Source organism: Rhinatrema bivittatum, chromosome 4 (assembly GCF_901001135.1).
Source record: "Rhinatrema bivittatum chromosome 4, aRhiBiv1.1, whole genome shotgun sequence".
Taxonomy (NCBI): Eukaryota; Metazoa; Chordata; class Amphibia; order Gymnophiona; family Rhinatrematidae; genus Rhinatrema; species Rhinatrema bivittatum.
The window spans coordinates 100,958,799-100,983,462 of NC_042618.1; the positions used below are offsets into that span (position 1 = coordinate 100,958,799).

Below are 24,664 nucleotides of genomic sequence, written 5' to 3' on the forward strand. Positions count from 1 at the left end.
CCCCACAGGATTTGCAGGCCAAAGCATGCAGCATTGCCGCGCTGAACAAGGAGGAGAGGCCATGAAAGTCAACCCCAGAGCCCAGGAGACTGAATAAGAGCAACGCAGCTGCAAAACAACATCGCATTCCGATTCTTTTTTCTTTTTTTTATTTGCGTTGGCCTCACCAGAGCACAACCCGCGGTTGTCTCTGGGCCAGGGGGGGAGGGACCGGCCCACCGGTAAATCCCCCCCCCCCAGTCACTCACCGGCTGCTGCTCCTAGTACACTGGAGTGAAAGGCAAAGCACACGGCAGGCCTACCACCAAGGAGAGACCCGGGGGGGGGGGGGGGGGGTGTTTGTTACTTTGTTTCAGCCAAACAAATTTAAAGGACTCCTGTCACTGCAATTCTTTTTTTTTTTTCTTGTTTAGAATCAATTAGCCAGGACTGCAGGTTCTGCTACCTTCATCTGCTGGAGACAGAGAAATACCGAAAGGGCTGCAGGTGGCACATCCTACTTACAGGGATGTCCTTCAAATTTTTCTCTGTCTGCATCTGCTGGAAGGGAGGCATAATCCAGCAGTCTGGCTGATCCAGGTACGTACAGGGAACTTTTGCTTTCACTTTAATATTTCTTGTTAACGAAGACTGTAAATATTCCATCAACACTAATAATGGTCAACAAATTGTAGATGATACTTTCAATAAAAAAAAGTACAACCTACAACTTGAATGTGTAGAAATAATGGTCAACAAACAAGTGGACTAAGATGGTAACCACAATACTTTGCTCAACATTTATAAACAAATGTCAATACCAAAGATACTTTTCCTTCTCTGGCAGGGGTGACCTACCTGCACATGTTTCAGGAAAATCTGTACCTCTCTAAACAATGTCAGGTATTAGACAACTTGTTTACTCCCATTTCTATTGATTTTCTAATTTTAGATACATTTTTGCACACTTTCCAAAGTGAAGAATGCTTATGAGACTATCGTTTTTTTGGTCCATGTGCCCTCCCTAATAATGTTTGAGTGCAGTGTCCTAACCACATCAAAATGTAATTGTGTCAGGGGTCCAAAGAGAATCTTGACAGTGGTATTTTGTTTCTGCATATGCACATGCTGGAAAGTAGATTTCACTACCTCTGGTTGTGACTTCTTGTTAATTTTGAATAAACTATGAACAATCATTCCCTTCCAATTTCACTTTTGAGTTAATATGTCCACAATTAAAGCTATCACTCTAAAACCAGAGAGATTAAGGGAGGAGCTTTTCATACAAATGACAGCAAAGAACTATTCCCTTACTCAGAGCTCCAGAAAGATGAATTTTCCTACGAGCCAGGGCTGTCCTTATGAGAGTTCAGGAATTACACTAAAATACAGAGCTGCAAATAAGCTTCAATCACTAGAGTACCTGAAATTTCATAAACAAGAAATTTCGAGGCTTCTTTAATATTGTCATCACCATTATACTTCCCCTGCAGCTGTTATATGTTGCTTAAAGCAAGGTTTTCTTCCCAACCCTGTCCAATAGTCTTGATACTTATTCTCCCCATTACCTACCCCCTCTATAAACAATTACCTCATTGTTTCTTCAAACTCCTGAAGTATTTCACGTTCCTCAGAAGAATTTTGACACCTCCTCTCCATCCCTGCTTAAACAATTGTATATTAATTTTAATAATCCTACTTTTGAAAGCTCTCCTTTCACTGATGGAGATTAATTTGTTTTCTGAGGTACTGAAGGAAATGCGAGACTCACTAGCAGAGTTACTACCAAGTTCAGCTCTCAGAGTTCATTCAAGCACCTCCATGCTTGAAAAACAGGGTTTCAGAGATTCCTTACCAATCTTTTGTCTCTCCTGGCATCATGTAGGGAACTGGTTTTCACAGAAGGTATGAAAAGAAGCTCCTTAGTCAAACAACTCTAAGGATGAGCTCTTCAATACCTCCTGCAAACCAGCAGTAATTTCCCCCATTTCTATTGAATCGAGGGTAAAAATGTCTTCACCCTCCTATATTAAGGGACTTACACAGATTACCAGTTTACTGGTGTGTCCAATTTAATGTTCTCTTGAAACTTAATAGAATCTATGGGCAGGGTCCAAATTGTCTTTGTATTCGTGCGCTCACTCACATCAGTGAATAAATTGCTCCTCACAGCTCCTTCATTAAAAACGGCCAAATTAGCTTGTGATGGTTTACACACACTTTTTCTATGGTTTTGAAGGAATCTGGAACACTCTTCTTAGGAGTCCATTTTGCTATAGTTACTACAGTTTAAACAGTTGTTAAAGACTTGCAGGGTCATTCATCAAAATGTGTTATGGTGTTAACGCATTTCTACTATGTTATCTCGCCCTAGCTTGATGGTACCGTTACAAAGTCTATCAAGCTACGGCGAGAGAACATTGCAGAAATCTCATCTTTGTGAGACTTTCCTCACTCCAAATCACATCAAATCTTCACCTCTGTGTATTGTGCTGTTCGTACATCTCATTCCACATCTAAAATTGGCCCTTAAACCACCAACACCACCTCACCTCGAGCTATTAGCTGGCCCTCCTATAGAGATATAAATAGTAGACTATTATGAAGGCCTTATCTCTCTCACCCCCCCCCCCCCCCCCCCCCCTGGTCTGGGCACTTCGCAAGCTGCAAAATAGAAGTATCACGGGGTGCAAAAAGTTTACCGCACCACGCGATACCACCTATGTGAAGCAGTATGGTAGCGAGCGGTGCAGTAATTCTAAAATTACCATAAACACGTCCCTTTTTCTTACCGCGGGTATTATCCAAGCGTTATTATAGCATTTTGATGAATCTAGGGGTTGGTTTTTTGATCAGGCTCTTAGTGAGAAATCGTAGTTTTGCTCTTATTAATATTCAATAGACTGATTTATTTATTCATGTTTGTTTCCATTTAACCTATTTTAGATATGGTGTAATTTTGTTTTAAACAAAATACAATTTGTGAAGTATTTATTTTTAGATTTCCTCTATTGAATTTGTTAAATCAAAGTGCTGTTCTTATTTTACTTTAAAATATTTTTGTGTTTAATATATTATGAAGCTTATACTAACTTATTTCTCTTTTACATTTGATGACTTGTAAATTGCAAATTGGTTCAATTGCAGGGTTGTTCTTATTTCACGTTTTACAGAGTATGATGTTTATAGTGTCATATTTCTATGGTTTTATACTACTGATTTGTATATTGTGAATTTAAAATGTTTTATTTTATTGTTTATATTATTGGTTTTATATATTGTTTTTGTATTTTATGGGAAGCAATGTAAGGCTTACCAAAATATTTTAAAATGTGCACATTTCAGTTTTCAGTGATGGCTACTGAAATGAAAAACTTTAACATTTTACCATTGTGGCTGATAATTAGTCCAAAATCCATATCCACTGAAAGTTATATAAACGTCTTACATAGTAGAGTGAATTCAAGTAAGTATAGCTGCTGATGATTTTAGGTGGATTAGTTTATGCACAAAAACAATGAAGACTTTCTATCAGTATTAGACATGCAAGACTCCATCTGATGATTGCATTTGATACCTAAATAGGGTGTCTAATTTGATGTCTACCTACCTGATAAAATAAAGCATGGACAATTCAGACATCTTACATATTGAAACTGTATGGCCACAACTCCAAACCACTTCCTTCTTGGCCATTACAACTCTCCAACTCTCCTTTGTTCCTGATTTTCTATAGGCTTTTTTCCCCATTTGGAGTCCAAGAGAAAAGATCTTGATGAATCAGGTCCTTAGACATTTAAGCATTGCTTTGAAAATGTAATAAGCATCTAACTGGTTCGGTTTGTTTCATTTTTTCCCCTTTTTTTTTTTTGTTTCAATAGGTTCACTTTTGGGGTTTTTTATTTTTTGTTTAGTGTGCAATAACAAAATAGTATGTACTAAATGAAAATTTAAGAAAAAATTCAAAATTTGCTTTTTATTGTAGAGATTACTTACCTGATAATCTCGTTTTCCTTAGTGTATGCAGATGGACTCAAAACAAGTGGGTATAGTGTGCTCGTGCTAGCAGTTGGAGACAGATCTGACGTCAGCACGGGTACATATACCCCCACAGGAAGTGAAGCAATTCAGTAATCTTCCTTGCAAAGTGTCATAGCTATATGAGTGCTGACTGATCAATTAATTAAACAGGATTACCCTGACCGGTTGATAGTAGCTGGAGACCGCCAGGATTCTCAACCGGAAGGCGTCGACACCCGGCAGGGTGGATGCCCTATGTAGTAAAACATGGCTTACCTTGAGCCTGTGAAGTCCCATGAATATTGGCAGCCGGGCGGGATGCTGAGTCCATCTGCATACACTAAGGAAAACGAGATTATCAGGTAAGTAATATCTACATTTCCTAGCGTGTAACAGATGGACTCAAAACAAGAGGGATGTACAAAAGCTACTCCTGGACTGGGCGGGAGGCTGCCCGAGGTCCGTGCAGGATTGCCCTCACAAATGCGGTGTCCTCCCTGGCCTGGACATCCAGACGGTAGAATCTGGAGAAGGTATGGAGGGAGAACCACGTCGCCGCCTTACAGATCTCAGCAGGCGACAGCATCCGCGTTTCTGCCCAAGAGGCCGCTTGCACTCTGGTAGAGTGAGCCTTGACCTGTAGAGGCGGTGGTTTACCCGCGTCTACGTAGGCTGCCTTGATAACTTCTTTGACCCAGCAGGCGATAATTGCTCATGAGGCCGCTTCCCCTTGCTTCTTCCTGCTGTGTAGGACGAACAGATGGTCTGTCTTTCGTATTGCTTCAGACACTTCCAGGTATCTGGACAGTAGCCTGCCTATGTCGAGATGGCGTAGAATTAGACCGTCTTCAGACTTCTTCAAACCTTCTGTGGTAGGTAAAGAGATGGTTTGGTTGAAGTGGCAGTGCGAGACAACTTTGGGTAAGAAGGAAGGAACTGTGCGAAGATGGATGGCGTCTGGCGTGATTCGGAGAAACGGATCACGGCAAGACAGTGCTTGTAGCTCGGAGACACGGCGTGCGGAGCAAACAGCCAGCAGGAACACCATCTTCAAGGTTAACAAACGGAGGGACAGGCCTCGAAGTGGACGGAAGGTGTGTCCCGCTAGAAAGTCCAAAACTAGGTTGAGGTTCCACAGAGGTATGGGCCACTTCAGTGGCGGACGAATGTGTTTGACTCCTTTCAGGAAACAGGAAACGTCCGGGTGTGTGGCGATACTATTGCCGTCACTCTGTGGACCATAGCAGGAAAGTGCTGCCACTTGGACCTTGATGGAATTGAGGGACAGACCCTTCTGAAGACCATCTTGCAGGAAGTCCAAAATGATAGGAATCTTAGCGGCATGTGGATTGGTGCTATGAGCTTCGCACCAAGCTTCAAATACTCTCCAGATCCTTATATAAGTTAGCGATGTAGAGAACTTGCGTGCTCTGAGGAGTATCTATTACCTGTCCTGAATATCCTCGTGTCTTCAGTCTAGCCCTCTCAATGGCCAGACCGTAAGAGAGAATTGAGCCGGATCCTCTTGGAGTATGGGACCTTGTCGCAGCAGGTCCCTGTGCGGCGGCAGGGGTAGTGGAGTCCCTGCCAGCAATCTTCTCATGTCTGCGTACCAGGGTCTTCTTGGCCAGTCCGGGGCCACTAGAAGAACCAGGCCTCTGTGCCGCTGAATCCTGTGTATAATGGCGCCCAGCAGGGGCCATGGCGGAAAGGCGTACAGCAGAATCTCCTGGGGCCATGGTTGAACCAGTGCATCGATCCCCTGAAACCGAGGATCCCGCCTGCGGCTGAAATATCTGGATACCTGAGCATTGGACCTGTCCGCTAGTAGGTCCATGCCCGGGGTCCCCCACTGATTCACAATCATCTGGAATGCCCTGGGTGACAATTGCCAATCCCCGGGATGTAGACTTTCTCTGCTGAGGAAGTCCGCCGCGGTGTTGTCCTTCCCGGCGATGTGGACGGCGGAGATGTCCTGGAGATTTGCTTCTGCCCAAGTCATCAGAGGAGCTATTTCTAGTGATACCTGTTGGCTTCTGGTTCCGCCCTGTCAGTTGATGTATGCCACCGTGGTGGCGTTGTCTGACATCACTCTGACTGCTCTGTGTCGCAGTCTGTGGGCAAGTCGCAGGCACGCTAGCCTGACTGCCCATGCCTCTAGTCGGTTGATGTTCCATCCCGACTCTTCTCTGCTCCACCGCCCTTGGGCGGTGAGTCCTTCGCAATGTGCGCCCCAGCCGCTCAGGCTGGCGTCTGTTGTGAGCAGGGTCCAGGTCGGAGAGGACATCCTGGACCCCCGGCTCCTGTGGCTTTGCTGCAGCCACCATTGCAGCTGATTCCGTACCCTGGCTGGCAGAGGTAGGTGTACGGTGTAAGTTTGTGATCGCGGGCTCCACCGGGATAGGAGGGCGCGTTGTAACGGCCTCATATGCGCCCGTGCCCATGGTATCACCTCCAGAGTGGATGCCATCAGGCCTAGGACTTGTAGGTAATCCCAAGCTGTGGACCGGACGGCACGCAGCAGGGCCTGTAGACGATTCTTGAGCTTTTCTCTTCTTTTGGGAGTCAAGCTGACTCTGTCTGCCTGAATGTCAAATAGGACTCCTAGGTATTCCCTCGACTGAGACAGCTGTAGGGAACTCTTGTTTAAGTTTACTACCCAGCCTAGGCTCTCTAGAAGAGCAATCACTCGGCTGGTTGCCCGATGGCTCTCTTCTGGCGATTTTGCCTTGATCAACCAATCGTCCAGGTAGGGATGGACGAGAATTCCCTCCTTCCTGAGGGCCGCTGCCACTACTACTATGACCTTGGTAAAGATCCGCGGTGCTGTGGCTAACCCGAAGGGTAACGCCCGAAACTGAAAGTGTTGGTCCAAGACTTTGAAACGCAGGTAGCGCTGATGATCCCGATGGATTGGGATATGCAGGTAGGCTTCTGACAGATCTAGGGATGTGAGAAACTCCCCTGGCTGTACTGAATTTTTGACAGATCGCAGGGTTTCCATGCGAAAGCTGGGTACCCGTAGGTAGCGGTTGACTGACTTGAGGTCTAGGACGGGCCGGAAAGTGCCCTCCTTCTTGGGCACTATGAAATAAATGGAATAATGCCCAGAATTTATCTCCCCTGCAGGCACTGGAATTATGGCCTTGAGGGAGAGAAGCCTCTGTAAGGTAACATCTAGCGCCGCCCTCTTGAGGGGTGAACAAGGAGATTCCACAAACTTGCCTGGCGGGAGCCGAAGAAAGTCCAGGTAGTACCCTTCTCGGATGATGGTGAGGACCCACTGGTCCGAGGTAATCTCGGCCCACCTGCGGTAAAAGAGGGTCAGCCTGCCCCCTATGGCTGTTATCCCCGGTTGGGCCGGCTGATTGTCATTGTGGGGTACGGCCGGGGCCAGAACCAGAGCCGGTTCTCCTCTTATTGTGCTTAGGCCGAAAGGACTGGTTCCTGGCTTGCGACCAGGGTGCCTGGTATCGAGTCCCGTAAGGGTTGAAGCGCTGAGAGGTTCTACCTCTGGGTGGTCTAGAAGACGGGCGCTGCCTCCTGCGTGGCCTGTCTTCTGGTAGACGAAGTAATGGAGAGGCGCCCCATTTATTGGCCAGCTTCTCCAGGTCGCTGCCGAACAGGAGAAATCCCTCGAAGGGCATTCTCTTGAGAAACGTGTCTTGGAAGAGGAGTTGGCCGACCAGTTACGTAGCCAGAGCTGCCTCCTGGCTGCCACTGAGGATGACACTCCCTTGGCTGCCGTACGGACGAGGTCGGAGGCTGCGTCAGTAAGGAATGAGAGAGCTGATTCCATCCCCTCTCCCAGGGCATTGTTCCGAGCCTGAGATAAGCAGGAACGCGTCACCACAGTGCAGCAAGTCGCAATTCATAGGGACATGGCTGCCACTTCAAAGGCCTGCTTCAGGATGGCGTCCATACGCCGGTCATGTGTATCCTTGAGGGCCGTCCCTCCTTCCACCGGGATGGTGGTGCGCTTCGCAATTGCGCTGACTATGGCGTCTACCTGCGGGCATGCCAACATGTCCTTAGTTGCCAGGGCTAAGGGGTACATGCCAGCCAAGGCCCGACCCCCCTTGAATGGAGCCTCCGGTGCAGCCCATTCCAGATCGATTAGCTGCTGTGCCACTTGTAGGAGGGGAAAGTGGTGAGAAGTTTGGCGCAGGCCCTCTAACAGGGGGTGCACTCTAGGTGCCCCTGGGGTGTCATGGCCCGGAAGGGCCAGTTCCGACAGGCATTGCGAGATCAGGTCTGGGAGATCCGCTCTGGGAAAGAAGCGCCGCATGGTCCGATAAGGTTCAACCCCCGAGGGAAGCTCTCCCTCCTCGGGGGGGCTCATCTTCTTCTGCCGGGTAGTCTGAATCCCCATAATTGGGGCTATCAGGTGGCGAGTGGCCGCGCCTAGGCCGCGAGGGTCCAGGGGCCGGGTCATTCTGGACGTACGGACCCGGTCGGGGAGCTGACTGCATCGTGACAAAGGTATGAATCCCTTTGAATAATTCCACCCAGGAGATCGAAGCCATATCTGGCCGCATGGGAACCAGGCCCCCCTGGTTCACTGGCTGCTCCCCGCTGCTTGCTGGCTCCGGAGTGTTCCCTGAGGAACCGGCAAGAACGCTGGGCTGGGACCGGCCCTGGCCCGGGACTCCCAGGGCCTCTTCACATTGGGCGCATAGGGAGTCTGCATCCTCATTCTGTGTGGCCCTGAGGTTGCATGCAGAGCAGAGATTGATGCCTGATTCTGCAGGTGCCGCCACTGCCGAAGCCTGGTCACTCTTACGCTCCATGCCGCCAGTGAACTCAATAAGAGTCTTCGCTGTGAGCAAAAAGCAGGCGCCGAAAACCAGCGCTCAGCAACGTGTGTCTAGCAATGTGCGCCTATAACAGTGCGCCTATAAACGGGCGCCTAGCAATGTGCGCCTATGAACGGGCGCCTAGCAATGTGCGCCTATGAACGTGCGCCTAGCAATTAACTAGGAACGTGCGCCTATCGCCGTACGCGTAGCCACGGACGCCTATCGCCGTGCGCATAGCAAGAGGCGGGACACTTCAGGTAGAAGATGATGGCGAGCAGGCAGTCGAAATGGCGGCCTACTTAACTGGCCACCCCAGAGGCACACTCTGCTTCTCCTCGGAGACCAACAAGTAAATATATACGCCTTACCTCGTCTTCGGCGCTTCCCGGCTGCAACCCGGGCGGTCTCCGGCTGCGAGGGGAGAGGGCGAGTACCTTCACCGCCGCGCTTGAGGAGGTGCACCCGCTGCCTCTAGGCAGTGCCCGAACTCGTCTCGCTCGGGGGCCAAGTCCACGCCGGGACCGAGGCTGCCTCTAGGCCGCGCCCAAGCCCTTCCTCGGGGGCAGGTCCCTGCCACGAGTCGGCCACCAGACCGAGGCACCTACCTCCGAGGGACTACAGAAATCACCTCGGGAAACTCAACTGGGGGAGTGACCGACTGGTATCACCGCAGGAGTGCGGGGCTCGTCGCTAGGAATTTAGTCGTTAGAATTTGGAAGAACGCTCAGCGAGCGTGAAGGAGCTCCAAACTGCTTTGGAGATGGAAATTACTGAATTGCTTCACTTCCTGTGGGGGTATATGTACCCGTGCTGACGACAGATCCGTCTCCAACTGCTAGCACGAGCACACTATACCCACTTGTTTTGAGTCCATCTGCTACACGCTAGGAAATATTATTTTAGTTTAGAAACAATGTGACACAACAGGAAATGCTGTTAAAAATAAAAGCACATTCTTAAATCTAACTACTGTGCAATTAGGCCACCTGTCAATCTGTCATTCAGTTATAGCTTAATGCTGGCCTGTGCACAAGCCACGGCCCAGGAAACCACAACAGAATGCAAATCCCTCATGTGTAGTGTGGCTCAACGAGGAAGCCAAGGCCTCTGAACCACAGAAGAGGTTGCAGCAGTGACATTCAGGGACACAGCAGGCAGGGAACAAGGCATATGCTTGACGCAGCAGCAGAGTGGATAGGCTATTGCAAAGGATACACCGCACAAGGTGAATAGGAGTCCTGACAGCTAAAGCAGCAGGAGCAAAGCATGTGTGAGTATGGACCAGCTGACACAAAGGATATGCCCCATGATCCAAACAGCAGGTGCTGGAAGAGATAATGAATAGTGAAGTCAGCAGAAAGTCTGGGCCCTGTTACTGTTCCAGATGACCAGCTACCCCTGGATAAGGTAGGGATGAGAAGGAGGAAGGGAGACATTGTTGGGAGGAAGGGAGATGTGGGACATTGTTGAAGAAGAGAACACAGAGGTGGCAGAGGAAATGGTGTGGCAGGAGAAATTGGGGGGGGGGGGGGGGTAGGGGGAACCAGAAAGAAGAAAGCTACACAGCAGCATGTGGAGGGGGAAGGGACAAATTGAGAGGAGAAGGAGAAAGGGAGGTGAGACATGTTTGGACAAGGGAGCAGAGAGTTGAGAAATGGTGTGGCAGGAGATTGGGGAGGAGGGGTGGTAAGAGATCATTCATAGGTACGTGGGCTAATCACCCACTAATACCCTTCCCACTCACTTGCATGCATAATGTCCACACCCTGCCCACTCCCACACACACACACACTCTCTCAGTCGAAGAGACCATATCACGCCCATTCTCAAGAATCTATATTGGCTTCCCATCAACTTCAGAATCCTTCATAAGTCCCTCACCATTATATGCAAGATCATCCACAATCAGTCCTCACTCCAGTTAAAAATCCCACTCCACCTATACACCTCCATGAGACCGATCAGAGCTACCTACAAAGTGACCTTCCACGCTCCCCCCACTAAGTCCACTCTCCACCCCTCCATAAGGAAACGTGCCTGCTCTACAGCTCGACCTTCTCAGTGGAACGCATTACCCCCAGAGTTACGCCAGGAACAATGCCCACTTACCTTTAGAAAGAGATTGAAGACAGGAAAATTATTTCTTACCTGATAATTTTCGTTCCTGTAGTACCACGGATCAGTCCAGACCATGGGTTGAACCCCCGTTCCAGCAGGTGGAGACAGACCAGAGTTCTAAGGGTAACCTTAGAACTCTGGTCTGACGTACAAATTGTTATCCCCATCACTGACTCCCTTAATGATGCCCTTAAAACATGGAATACTGCCCTTACCGCCATTAGTAACTTCCTTACTAGCATCAATCTGGCCATTAACCCCGATAAAACAGAACTTATGGTCATTTCCCCACAGAATCACAAAAACACAATTGCTGCCACTCACACATCACTCACTTCTCCTGACATCACTAACACTGTTAAAAATTTTGGAGTCACATTAGACAACCACCTTAATTTTAAAAAACATAGCAACATTATTAAAGATGGGTTCTTCAAACTACACACTCTAAAAAAATTAAGACCATTACTCTACCAACATGATTTCCGTACTGTACTGCAATCCCTCATTTTTTCGAAAGTTGATTATTGTAATGCCCTTCTCCTAGGCCTACCCAAAGCTACCACCCTTCCACTACAAATGCTTCAGAATGCAGCAGCATGCAATCTCACCAACACCAGAAAATCGGAACATATTACTCCCATACTCAGAGATCTGCACTGGCTCCCCATTGCGCAGAGAATCATGTTCAAAACCTTATCTCTAATACACAAGACCCTACACAATGAAAACATGACATGGTTTAATATTGAACTTTACTTCCACAAACACTCCAGAACCCCTAGAACACAACATGCAGCCACCCTACACACCCCCACACATAAAACCACCACTCTTGAGTCAACTAGGAAGCGGGTGATAACCATAGCCGGACCGAACTGTTGGAACAATATGACACCGGAGTTACGGCAAGAAACATGCCCAATAAAATTTAAGCAAAAGCTGAAAACATGGCTTTTACTTAACCCTTACACTCTCCTCTCTCCCTTACTCCTACAGCCTTGCCCACTAATTTACTTAAATGTACAACCCCTTTTTCTTTCTCACCACACCTTTTTGTTGGCAATTATTCATATCGATTGTATATCAATTGTATATAAAAGACTTCTATCCCATTTCTTTCTCTCATACCCAGCTTTTCTCTTTTCCAATTGTGTTTTATAAAATTCATTCTATTTATTTATAGACTTATAAATTCAGTGAGATAACAATTTGCTTTGTACCACTATTTATTTTTCCCTTTCATTGTTCCACTGTTCTCTCCCCTCCCCCCCCCCACCGCTTAACAAGTTTATTGTAAAGCACTATTGCATATGTTCATTAACAAGTTTATTGTAAAGTTTATTGTAAATGTTTATTATTTATTGTAAAGCACTGTTGCACATGTTCGTTCTAGTTGGCACAGCTGCAATGTTTCTGTTAATTGTGAACCGATGTGAGGTTACTAAACAAATGTCGGTATCTAAAAACTGCAAATAAATAAAAAATAAATAAATAAAATAAACCTATATAAGGAAGGAACCCACCCTGGAACCCTCAGTATAACCATTGTCAAAGCAGAAATACAAGATCAAGCAAGTAACAGAATAACTAGAAAATTTAATTTAAACTAACAAAATAACAGAATTGAATGAACTGTGTAACTAAACGCTCTTGTGCAACTACCCCTGATCATCGTAACGATGCTTCCGGTGCCTATCATTAAATTTCAGGAAGACGATGCAAGGATCAAAAAAGAAAATCCTATAAGAAGGAAAGAAGAATTCGAGCAGGCAAAATAAGAACGGGCGGGCTTCTGGATTGATCCGTGGTACTACAGGAACAAAAATTATCAGGTAAGAACTAATTTTCCTTTCCCTGTACGTACCCGGATCAGTCCAGACCATGGAATGTCCCAAAGCTTCCCTACAAAGGGTGGGACCCAGACAGCCCCGCTCGAAGCACTTGTCAACCAAAGGAACCAAAGACTGGAGCCTGAACATCGAGTCGGTAGTGACGAGCAAGCGTATGAAGAGACTTCCATGTAGCCACTCTACATATTTCTTGCGGTGACACCGATTGAGACTCCGCCCAAGAGATTGCTTGAGAACGTAAAAAATGAGCTTTTAGGCCCTCAGGAATTGCTCGGCCCTTGCAAATGTAGGCAGAGGAAATTGTGTCCTTCAACCAGCAAGCAATCGTAGCCTTAGAAGCTTGCTTCCCCCTATTGGGACCACTCCACAGGACAAAAAGTTGATCAGAGACCCGAAAATCATTAGTGACCGCAATATAACGCAATAAAACTCGCTTAAGATAGAGACGACGAAGATCACTACCACCAGACGTCGCGATATCCTCTGGTGAAAAAGCAGGAAGTTCCACGGACTGGTTAACATGAAAAGAAGAAACAACCTTAGGTAAGAAAGAAGGCACAGTCTTGAGAGAGACGCCCGAGTCCGAAAATCGCAAGAAAGGTTCTCTACAGGACAGAGCTTGAAGCTCAGACACTCTCCTGGCTGAACAAATAGCGACCAGGAAGACAGTCTTGAGAGTCAAGTCTTTGAGAGTGGCACGACGGAGAGGCTCAAACGGCGCCGTACAAAGGGCTTGAAGTACCAGATTTAAACTCCACGAAGGACAAATAGACCGGACAGGCGGCTTAAGATGCTTAGCGCCCCTGAGAAAACGAGCAACATCCGATGAGAGGCGACTGCCTGACCTTCAATGGTGCCTAGGAGGGAACCAAGAGCTGAAACCTGAACGCGCAGGGAGCTGACCGAAAGACCCTTGGAGCGACCACGTTGAAGAAAAGTGAGAATCACCGCAACCGAAGGCGAACATGCCGAAAATACCCAACTCCTCGCAGAAGTTTTCAAAAACCTTCCAGACCCGGATGTAGGTAAGCAATGTTGACTGCTTGCGAGCCCTGAGGAGTGTGGCAATAACTTCATCCTTATATCCTCTGTGTCTCAAACGTCTCCGTTCAAAAGACAGAAGTGATCCGCCTGGTCAAAAAATACGGGACCCTGCCGCAGAAGATGGGACAGGTGACCGAGACGAAGAGACGAAGACGAAGAGACGAAGACGAAGAGATTCACTAGGTCCACGAACCACGGACGTCGGGGCCATGAGAATGACCGGATTGCGATGGAGTTCTATTCTCCGTAGAACCTTCCCCACCAATGGCCACGGTGGGAACACGTAGAGTAGCACGTCGGAGGGCCAAGGAAGAACCAGCGCGTCCACTCCTTCCGAACAATGCTCCCTCCACCGGCTGAAGAACTGGGGAGCCTTGGCGTTGGAAAGTGTCGCCACGAGGTCCAGGTGAGGGGGACCCCACCTGTGCACGATGAGGTCCATCGCTTCGTCTGACAACTCCCACTCGCCGGGATCGAGATGTTGTCGACTGAGGAAGTCGGCTTGAATATTTTCCTTGCCTGCTATGTGGGAGGCCGCCAAGCAATCCAAGTGCCTTTCTGCCCAGAGAAAAAGCTGGCTGGCCTCTAGCGCCATTAGATGACTTCGATTTCCCCCCTGTCAATTTATGTAAGCTACCGTGGTAGAATTGTCCGATAGCACCCGGACCGCTTTGTGGTGAATCAGAGGAAGAAAAAATTTGAGAGCCAGGCGAACCGCTCGGGCTTCTAGATGATTGATGTGCCACTGAGACTGGGAGGGGGACCAGAAACCTTGAGTCATTTGAGATTGGCAAACGGCCCCCCAACCGGAGAGGCTGACATCTGTCATCACAATGACCCAAGAGGGAGTCAAGAGAGGCATCCCCTTGAGAAGGTGTGCTGGGGAGAACCACCATTGTATATTGACTATGGTAGAGTCAGAGAGAGAGGGAGAATCTCCTGGTACTGCTCGGACATCGGCTTCCAATGGGATAACAATGCTTTCTGTAAAGGACGCATATGAGCAAATGCCCAGGGGACGAGATCGATCGTGGAAGCCATGGTCCCTAAAATTTGCAGGTAATCCCACGCCGTGGGAAGCGGTAGAGAGATGAACGTGTTCAACTGATCGATCAGGCTGAGAGTCCGCGAGTCCAAAAGAAAAACTTTCCCGACCCAAGTGTTGAAAAGAGCACCTAGGAATTCCAGCTCTTGTGAGGGCCGAAGACTGCTTTTGGAGTAGTTGATTATCCAGCCAAGAGGTGTGAGTAGGGCTAAAACTGTTTGTCAAGTGCGCGCAGAGAGCAGCGGACTTTTCCCTTACCAACCAATCGTCTAGACAAGGATGTACTAATAACCCTTCTCATCGGAGAGCTGCCGCAACGACTACCATGATCTTGGTGAATGTGCGGGGAGCAGTGGCGAGACCGAAGGGAAGGGCCCGGAACTGGAAGTGTTGGTCTAGGTTCTGAAAGCGAAGGAATCTTTGATGTTCCCGACGGATGGGGATGTGAAAATAAGCCTCTGTCAGATCGAGGGAAGCGAGGAACTCGCCGGGACGGACCGCCGCAATCACCGCACGCAGGGTCTCCATCTTGAAATGGGGAACTTTGAGGGCCCGATGGACTCTTTTGAGATCCAGAATGGGGCGAAAGGAATCGTCCTTTTTGGGAACAATGAAGTAAATTGAATACTGGCCGGCGCCCTGTTCTTGCACCAGTACCGGAAGGATCACCCCCAAATCCTGAAGTCTCAACAGGGTGTGACAGACCGCAGGTCACTTGGAACGGCTGCAAGGGAACACGATATATAGATCCAGCAGGTCCCTGGCAAACTAACGCGCAGCCGTGTTCGATCACCTCGAGGACCCAGAGATCAAAGTGATTTTGGCCCACTCCTCGAGAAACAGAGGAAGACGCCCACCTAAGTTTCGTTCAGAGGAATGGACCGGCCGAATCTCATTGGGGAGCTGACTTAGTGGTCGTGTGTTGTTGATGGCCATCCCGGAAGCCTCGACGGCCGCGAAAGGAATGGGACCAAGACTGGGATCTGGACACACCACCCCTGGGGAAGGAGCAACGAGCCCTGGTGCCGTAACGGCGGTTTCCCCTAAAGCGAGTGCGAGTCGGAAAGAAAGACTTCGACAGTTTGGGATGGTCCTCTGGCAGCTTGTGGACCTTGTACTCACCCAAGGATTTAATAAGCTGCTCCAGGTCCTCACCAAAAAGCAACTTGCCCTTAAAAGGAAGAGTGCCCAACTGAGCCTTTGAAGAAGCATTAGCAGACCAATTACGTAGCCAGAGAAGACGTCTGGCTGAGACTGCAGAAAACCATAAGCCTTTGCCTGGACACAAAGCAAGTCATAGAGGGCATCCGCACCATAGGCTATAGCGCCCTCCAAGCGTTCAGCTTGCTCAGCCTCTGCAGACGGGAGGTCCTGGGTGCTGAGTAACTGTTGCATCCACCTAAGGCTTGCCTGCTGCATGAGACTGCTGCAAATTGTCGCCCGGACTCCGAGAGCTAAAACTTCAAAGATGCGTTTCAAATAAAATTCAAGCTTACGGTCCTGCACATTCCGTAATGCTGAAGCACCCACCACAGGAATGGTGGTACATTTCGTCACCGCGGGTGACAGAAGAATCTACCTTAGGAATCTTTAACATGTCCAGGCAGTCCTCAGGGAGCGGGTATAGCTTATCCATAGCCCTACCAACTCAAAGCCCTGTCTCTGGGGACTCCCATTCCCTGAGGAGAAGCAAACGGTGCATTGGATGAAACGGGAAAGTATGCTGTAATGCCCTGAGTCCCGCCAGGACCGGGTCCGCGTTTGGTGTCATCGCTGCCGCCACAGAATCATCTGGTGGGGCTTCAATTCCCAGTTCCTGGAGAATGAAGGGAATAAGAGGCTCCAGTTCCTCCCGCTGAAATAACCGCAGGACACGGAGGATCGTCACCCTCTAGCGGGGGGGGGGGGGGCTTGAGCCGCGGTATCATTGTCCCCTACGTCAAGCGGGTCTAAGGGAGGCTTGGGGGGGGGGTCCACACGAACCCTAACCGGGCCCTGAGGGTCCGGAACAACATCAGGGGACAGCACAAGAAAAAGAGAAGGTTTCGGAGGAAGGGGAACAATTGGGGGGGAGGGGGTCCACCTCCCTCTGTAAGCTGGCCAAGTAAGATTCATGCAATAAAAGGACAAAATCCGAGGAAAAACGGGTCCAGGCTGAATTTTTCACGGGGGGGGGGGAAATCGGATCCTCTGCCCCCGGAGAAGAAGGAAGTGTGTGTTTCATCAGAAACACCCAAAATGGCCGCCGCTGACACGCGTTCCCGAGACGGGAACAGCTTAGAAACACGTCAGGGAGCCCTTCCCCAAGGGTTTAAAAGTTGGCAGTTCAGAAGAGGAGCCTTCACCCCCCCGAAAGACACATGGAGCATACCCCATCGCGGGAGAGTCGGGAGGCAGACTCTCCACAAGCTAAACAAAAAGGTGGCAGCGGCATGGAGCAGGAAAGCAGCCCCCAAGCAAATTGAAAACAGCTGAGCGGGGAGCCCCTGAGGAGCTGGGCGGGAGATTGAACTCCGCTCCCTCCTCACAAAACAGACTGCTGCCTTTTTTTTTGTTTTGTTTTTTACAATAAAGACCAAAAATTTGATATTGAAAATATACTCTGTGAAAAACTCAAAGAATAAAGACAGTTTATGTCAAATAAAATAATTCACTCTATTCACAGAGGCAGGGGCATGTTATTCCTCCCTGAAAGCTCAGCCGAGGCATGGGCATCTCGGGGCACGGCAGCAGATAAAATGTGGGGAGAGGGACTGGCACCACCAGTATCACCCACACTAGATCACCGGGAAGGGAACCTAGGCTGAGAGAAATCAAGGGGCAAAGCCCCCCTAGGAACCCCAAGAGCTAGGGAGACAGAACTGTCTACCCTGACATAATCAGAGAAAAAAACACTTTTTTTTCTGCTTTTTTATTTTTTTTATAATTAAAAAGTAAACTAAAAATGTACTTGTGTGAGCTTGCCCCAGAGAAAGAAGAAGAAAGTACACAGAGGGCAAGCTAACAGGGAACCAAAGGGTGAGCTGTTCCACCTGCTGGAGACAGAAATACTGAGGGTTCCAGGGTGGGTTCCGTCCTTAAATAGGTTACCCTTAGAACTCTGGTCTGTCTCCACCTGCTGGAACGGGGGCTCAACCCATGGTCTGGACTGATCCGTGTCCGTACAGGGAATTGGCTATTCAAACAAGCCTTTCCTTAAACTGTTGCGGTACAAACACTGACTCTCGATGTAGTTATCGGTTCAGAAGCATGCTGTAATCACTATTACTATTCCTGTGTCCCTCCCCCTTTCTCCTTGTCCCCCTTCCCCCCCCCCCCCTTTTCCCTCTTTCCAGCCCCAGTCACCCTCTCTCTAAGTCAATCTGCGCTTAAGTACTACTTTAGTTGTTTTTATCCTCCCACCCCTACCTCTCCTATCTCCTCTACCCTGGCAGCCCTGTCCTTCCTTAAGATCTGAGTTAAGTTCTAAGTTATCCTGAAGTTATTTTGATTACTCCCTTGTTAGATGTAACTTACCCATGTTTTGATGTAAACCGGTGTGATATGACTTTGTCCTGAACGTCGGTATAGTAAAAAGAAGTAAATAAATAAATAAATACATACATACAGACCTCATACCCCACCCACAAAGACACATTAATATCCACTTAGGCCACTCACTCACTTCCATGTTCATGATGCGCACAAAAACGACACACCAAATCATACAGATACACTCACTCATACATACCAGCAAACAGACCGTGCTTAATTAGATAGACACAAACACCACCACAAATGCAACTATTTCATCCCTACGCACAACATGTACCCCCAGAGGTTGGGTACAATGCATTGGTGAGAGCAGATGGATTGTGACAGATGTGCACAAAGGGAATTCTGTTTGCTACATGCTAACCAGAGTTACCCAATTGCCAATTTCAATCACAGGCATATCAATGAGTGTCAGGCTGTACTGCAATTCAATTCAGTTTCTCTCCTCTCATGAAATAACTTACCATACAACTTGAACAGCTTCTCACACACAAATAATACTTCCAACGTTTGTTAGTCACAAAAACACACCCAATAAGCAAAGTCACTAACACTGAAAAGAAATACACCATTCACACTCACCATCACCCTTACACATGTATTCACAAACGTTTCACTCCACCACTGTGCACTTCACTATGCCTTTTCATTCCATCATTTTTGATGGGCAATGTCAGCCTGCCCCTTGTAGTCTATTATTCATGCTGTCATCCTAGTCCATCAACATAGTTGACAGCTATATTCACCATGCACATCTGGCTCAATACAATATCAAATTGGGGATGAAATCTCCTTGGACATTAAACCTGGAAATGCCCCTCCACCTGTAGGATGTTGACAATAGTGCTTTGAAGCACTGTCAGTAACAAAGAAAAATGAAAAAAAAAAAATCACTGTTAAGTTTACAAACTGAGACAACTAATTACCCATGCCTCAAACACTTATCTCTTGTGCAGTAAGATAAGAGACTGACATATATTGATGAGAACTCATTTTACAGAATGCTTGCAAAGTCTTACATCACCATTTCTAATCATGAGTCTCAATTCAACAGTTTTTTTTTGTTGTTGTTGTTTTAAGTTTATCCTGTATTACTCCATCTGCTGGAAGGGAGACACAACCCAGCGATCTGGACTGATCCTGGTACGTACAGGGAATAATCTTTATCTTCTTTTAATAACGATCCAATATAGGGCATGGCAAATTGCTTTATGGTTCCCCTAATGCAGAATAGTATCTTTGAAACATGGTGCCCACATCAGGTTAGTTATTGGCACATTATTAAAAAACATAAAGATTATTTGTTTTAGACATTTTTAATGCAAGACATTTCATTTTAAAAAATGAATGGCAATGTAACTTTGCAAGCATTACAGAGAGCTGGTGGGGGGGGAAGGGATAGGAGAAAGGGAAATAGCAAGCAAATGGAGGAATTCACTTGCAGGGAAGGAGAGACCAAGTAGGGGGAAGGAGTTCAAGCTATAAAGGGGAGAAAGCTGGGGAGGGGGGACAGCAGTCTGGAGGGGCAAGGGCTTATGATGGGAAGATTCTGCACAAAATAAAATTTACAAATCTGTATCCTTTTTTATGTATGGAATTATACATTCCGTATTATTCAAAGACAGTGATTATATTGTGTTATCTAAACAAGTCTGCAGATTTTTAAAAATTTTTAAAATACTTTATGCAGAATCTATACATTTTTTGCACAGAATTCACCTGGGGGTAACTGTCAAACTCCAGAACTATAATCAGGACTTGCAAATTTATCACTGGAAAAAGTCAGTCAGTCAATGAGTGCTAAGATATGGTGTGGGGAAAAAAAAAAAAAAAAGGAGGTTAAACCCAATCCTTATTCTTTCACTCAAAAATGTATCATATTTAAAATTAAGAAAACACAGTAGCGTCATCCAAATATGCTGTTACATAGCTCTTACCATGGATGGCTTTGTTCTTTCATTCATCTAGTTTATAATGCTCCTCTTAAAATATTCCTTCCTAGAATAAAAAGATAACATGTGAGCTAGCACAAGGATTTCAAGAAAAGTGAGAGATTGTATTCAGTGCTCCATGATAAAACAGGATAAAACACTCAGTCAATCTATATTTTCACTTCCCACTCAAAGTTGTGTATGCATTGTATTTAAAGACTGGCTCCATTCCAGTTTCCAGTGCACAGCTACCTGTCATTTTAAAGCTTCTTCACTATGAGTACCCTGAGAAAAGCAGTCAAATTCAATAGGTATGAAACATGCCTAATCATTTAGACCTCTAGTATTGGCCCACAGAACAATGCCTAGGAAAGGGGTTGCTTTCAGCACCACCTTCCCTTTTGGGCTTATGTACCTGCTAATTCACAGACTGATTCAAAAGGGTGGCTTGGCACCAAGGGCAGTCACCCTTCTTGACCATTCTCGCTGAGGACCATCAGTTTTATGTGATTCTGTAAAGCAAATGTTCTTTAGTGTTGCAATCTTTCCTTATTTTTATATAAAAAATGTTAACATTTCAATAGAAATTAAAAATTAAAAATGAATAGGGAAAAGTGTATCTGGCCATATCAAAATAGAGGTAACCCCAATAAAGATCATAATTATCAATCACAGTCTTTGACCTAAATATAGAGAATCTTCTGTGGTCAGATTATCCCAAGAAAACTCTAGTTCACAATTAGGCACTTTAAATTTGGAAAATACACGTCAAAACCCGCAAAGTAAAAGTATATTTTTTCTCAAATATAACTACTCATTTTGCAACCCAATAGACCTCACCAGAGGGAATTTCCACACAATTAGAACAATGGCATTAGACCAAAAAAATGGCACACAAGCTCTGAATCAGAAGTTTTCTTCTGCAAGAATAAGGTCAGCATTCTTACACATTTGTAAACTTAATAAACATGCACATTAATCAATATCTTGGCAGAGAAGTCGTGATCACTTTAAGAAAGTACAAATATTAATTTATTTTACAAACGAATTAGACTGAGCACATGAAAAGCAAACCCGGTTTGATGTTAGGAATCAAATGATGGAAAACACATTTCTCAGCATGTATTTATTTATGTGCCTAAAGGGCACAAATTTGTCATTTTTTTCCTGCAACACTAAACTTTGAGCTTGAGGTACTAAGGTCCTTACTCAGAAAGTTCACTATTTGTGTCCGATTTATAAGCCATTTTATGATTTAAGAAACATGCACAAATCTGTAATGGAAACTTCACTAAACCGGGTCAACAAACTGTGAATTTAGGAAGTGACCTAATCCATTTTGTTTACAGCAAAATTCAAGCCTGTGTGTAGGCATTAGCCCTTGATACAGTAGATTTGAAGAACTATTAGGGTATTTATTTCTAAAATGGGAATATTTTGGAAAAACACCGTTTCTATTTCATTAACTGGGAAACACAATTTCCACTGTCTCCCGCTTCTGTTTGTCGGGTCCGCACAACCAACTGGAAACTTCTGAAGTAAACACAGTGGAAGAAAGTCCCAAATCTCCGTCCGTCTTCCAGGGGGTTAGCATGTGCTGCACTGCCTTCCCCAGTTAGACCCGCGAGATGAGGGTTCGGAAACTTATTTAGGTCGGCAACCATCTGCCAACAATCACGGCAGGCCGGCGCCCTCCTCCCACCCACGCGTGGTGATGTCACTCGCGGCCACTCTCCTGTCCCAACTCCAGCACGTCCCAAACCCTAATTCTTGTCCCTAGCAGTTGTCATGCTTTGTATATGGGGAATGGATAGAGGGGGGAAAAAACCCTTGAGAAATTAGGCCCTCTTACGCACTCAGCTGCTCCAGCCCCGCTCAGGCCCTGCACCTACAGGCGGGGGTGGTACGCTAACGTGCTTAGCGTACGCACCACCTGCCGCGAAGCCGCAACCACACTGTGCGGCGCCACCAACGGCTCGATGCTCTCCGGGCGGCGGACGTGGCTCGAGCGCCAGACCGCTCAACGACTGCGGGGGGTGGTAAAAGAACTAAGGTAGACCCCCGTCGACGTCTGGCTCGTCACCTGTCTGAGAAGAGAGAGCTTCCCCCACCCCTCTCCGAGGAGGCGCTAGTAGTTTAGTCTGGAACCCTCAGCGGCTGTACTGTTCTGAAAGCGAGGAGGAAGCACGGAGGAACTGTTACCAAGGAAGAAAAATTATTTTTGAAGTACACGGGAAAAATAACATAGAAATTGAAAATATATACATAGGGAAGGAAAAAAGCGACAAATTATTGAGAAAATGTTTGTTAAAGGATACGTCAATATTGAATTCTGGAATGTCCTGAATAACTGGACAATTCGGAAAAATGAGAAGCACCAAAGTTGTTATTTCTAGAAATACTAAAACTTCGGTTATGAGATTAGGAATCCATTTTTATTAACATTAATTATAATTATTGCATCGTTTGTGGGAAAGGCACCTGGGTATAGGGATATGCTTGAATTCAACACTTTTAGTGTTCTTTAAATCCATAAGCATGTACACGGACTTAGACTTCAGGTTTATGTTTACTGATGAAATTGCAGAACAAAATACCAGGTTTTTTGACCCAAGAGCAGATAAATTGATCAGACTTTATAAACCCTCAAAGAAGCACAGAAACAACAAAATAAAACACAGGCCATGTAGCTTGCTTCTTTCTTTACTAGTTAAAATGTTATAAAGAGCCTCATATGGCTTTGATGTCTAGTGAAGAACCCTATGAATTGCTGCATTCCTAAAGTGATGTGTATACCTGGGAACTTTGCTGAGATTGCTGTTGATTAGCCGAAGAGGGGAAGAAGGTAAGAAGATGAAGTAAAGGAATAATATGTATCATAGAAACATGATAGCCTATCTAGTCTGGCTATGCACACCAACTACTCAGTTTTACTATCCCTACCATTCCCTCAGAGATCCCCTGGACTTGTCCCAGGCTTTCTTTAATTTTTATACTGTACTTGTCTCCACCATCTCTATGGGGAGGCTGTTCTATGCATCCTCCACCCTTTCTGTAAATATTTCCTTATATTACTTGTGAGTCTATAACCTTTTACCTTTAGTCCATCAACCTTTTTTCTGTTCCACATCTCCTGCCTGCTAATCTACACTATCTGGCTCTGCCACTAGAGTTTGGTGGAACTGTAGTGCAGGGGTGGGGGGCAGGAGTAGAGTCATGGCCAGATATGACTTGTGCAAAGGGGTGGGGCCAAAACCAGATGTGAACCTGCCCCAAATCACATACCTGAACACAGGCTTCACATTTTTCCTCCTTTGTTTTTAGTTTATTTTGTGCTATAACAAAAACAATTCAGTGGAAATATTACTTTTACACTGATTTTTCTCTTGTAACAATATCCTTTTCCACTTTTCTTTGTTATGATATTGAAATTCCCAGGAGAAATGAGCTAAAAACTGAAAATGAAGATCCCTATTCTTCATCCAGTGATCCTCCATCTTTAGCCCTCACCAGTGCTCGCTCAACTCCCAGTCCTTCAACCACTAGAACTGATTTACACTGTTGGCTCTGCTCCACTTCTTCAGGTCCTGGAAAAAAAGGTGGCAGATTACCGTGCTAGGTCATTCCACCAGAAATTAAGCCCTGGTAAAAACACAAAAAGGGGTTGAATTAGCACAAGCTTGAAACTTATGAGAAGTAATATAGTAGCCAAGACTGAAACCTTGACAATTGGCATTATTGCTCACATGTTCACATGTGTGCTAATTCAACCAAATTTTGTGTCTGTTTTTTCCCTGCTGCAGGTTTTTTTTTCACAAAAATTTAAATCTTTGCTTACTGCATTGAGAAATCTGGGACTGATACGCATATGCAGCACACAGTTTTTCAATAAAGACAAACTCTCATGCATTTCACTGTGAACCTCAAACTCTTGACCTCTTCTGGAGTTTATACAGAAAAGAGTTAGGAAATTTCCCCTTTGAACTCACCATACAAAAAAATATATTCAGATTCTGGTATCCCCACAGTAATAGTTCTTCAAAAGCCCTTCCCTGCCAGCCACTTTGTAAATTAACTTGAAAACTTGCTAAAAAGACATTTAGAAATTATATAGCATACCAGCCATACTATAAGAGTGCTAATACCCAAGGACTTAAACAGCAAGACTGAAAATATAGAACACATTACACTTACTATTGGAACAACAAAGAAAACCAGTCTGCTCTAGATTCCTACACAGAATCTACATCCTAGTTAGCAGAATCCCTCACCTCTGTCAAACTTGCAGAATGCACACTGATTCTTATCTAATACAGAATAAAAGACCATCTACCTTATAAA

At 46.1% G+C, this 24,664-nt stretch overlaps 1 protein-coding gene across 8 annotated transcripts in view; it reads right to left on the minus strand.

The window, feature by feature from the left end:
* Nucleotides 1–22,294, minus strand: part of LOC115090001 (coiled-coil domain-containing protein 9B-like) — a 249,141-nt gene extending 226,847 nt beyond the window's left edge. The window contains exons 1-3 of one of the 8 annotated variants that reach the window (XM_029598531.1): nt 21,773–21,950; nt 20,739–20,835; nt 20,330–20,390 (exon numbers count right to left, since the gene is read on the minus strand). In XM_029598531.1, coding sequence (XP_029454391.1) covers nt 20,330–20,356 — 27 coding nt within the window. In that variant the 5' untranslated portion in view covers nt 20,357–20,390; nt 20,739–20,835; nt 21,773–21,950. Of the gene's footprint in view, nt 1–20,329; nt 20,391–20,738; nt 20,836–21,772; nt 21,951–22,175 lie in introns of those variants that run through there. The other 7 variants (XM_029598530.1, XM_029598522.1, XM_029598523.1 and 4 more) reach the window with 7 other exon arrangements.
* Between the last annotated feature and the right edge of the window lie 2,370 nt (nt 22,295–24,664).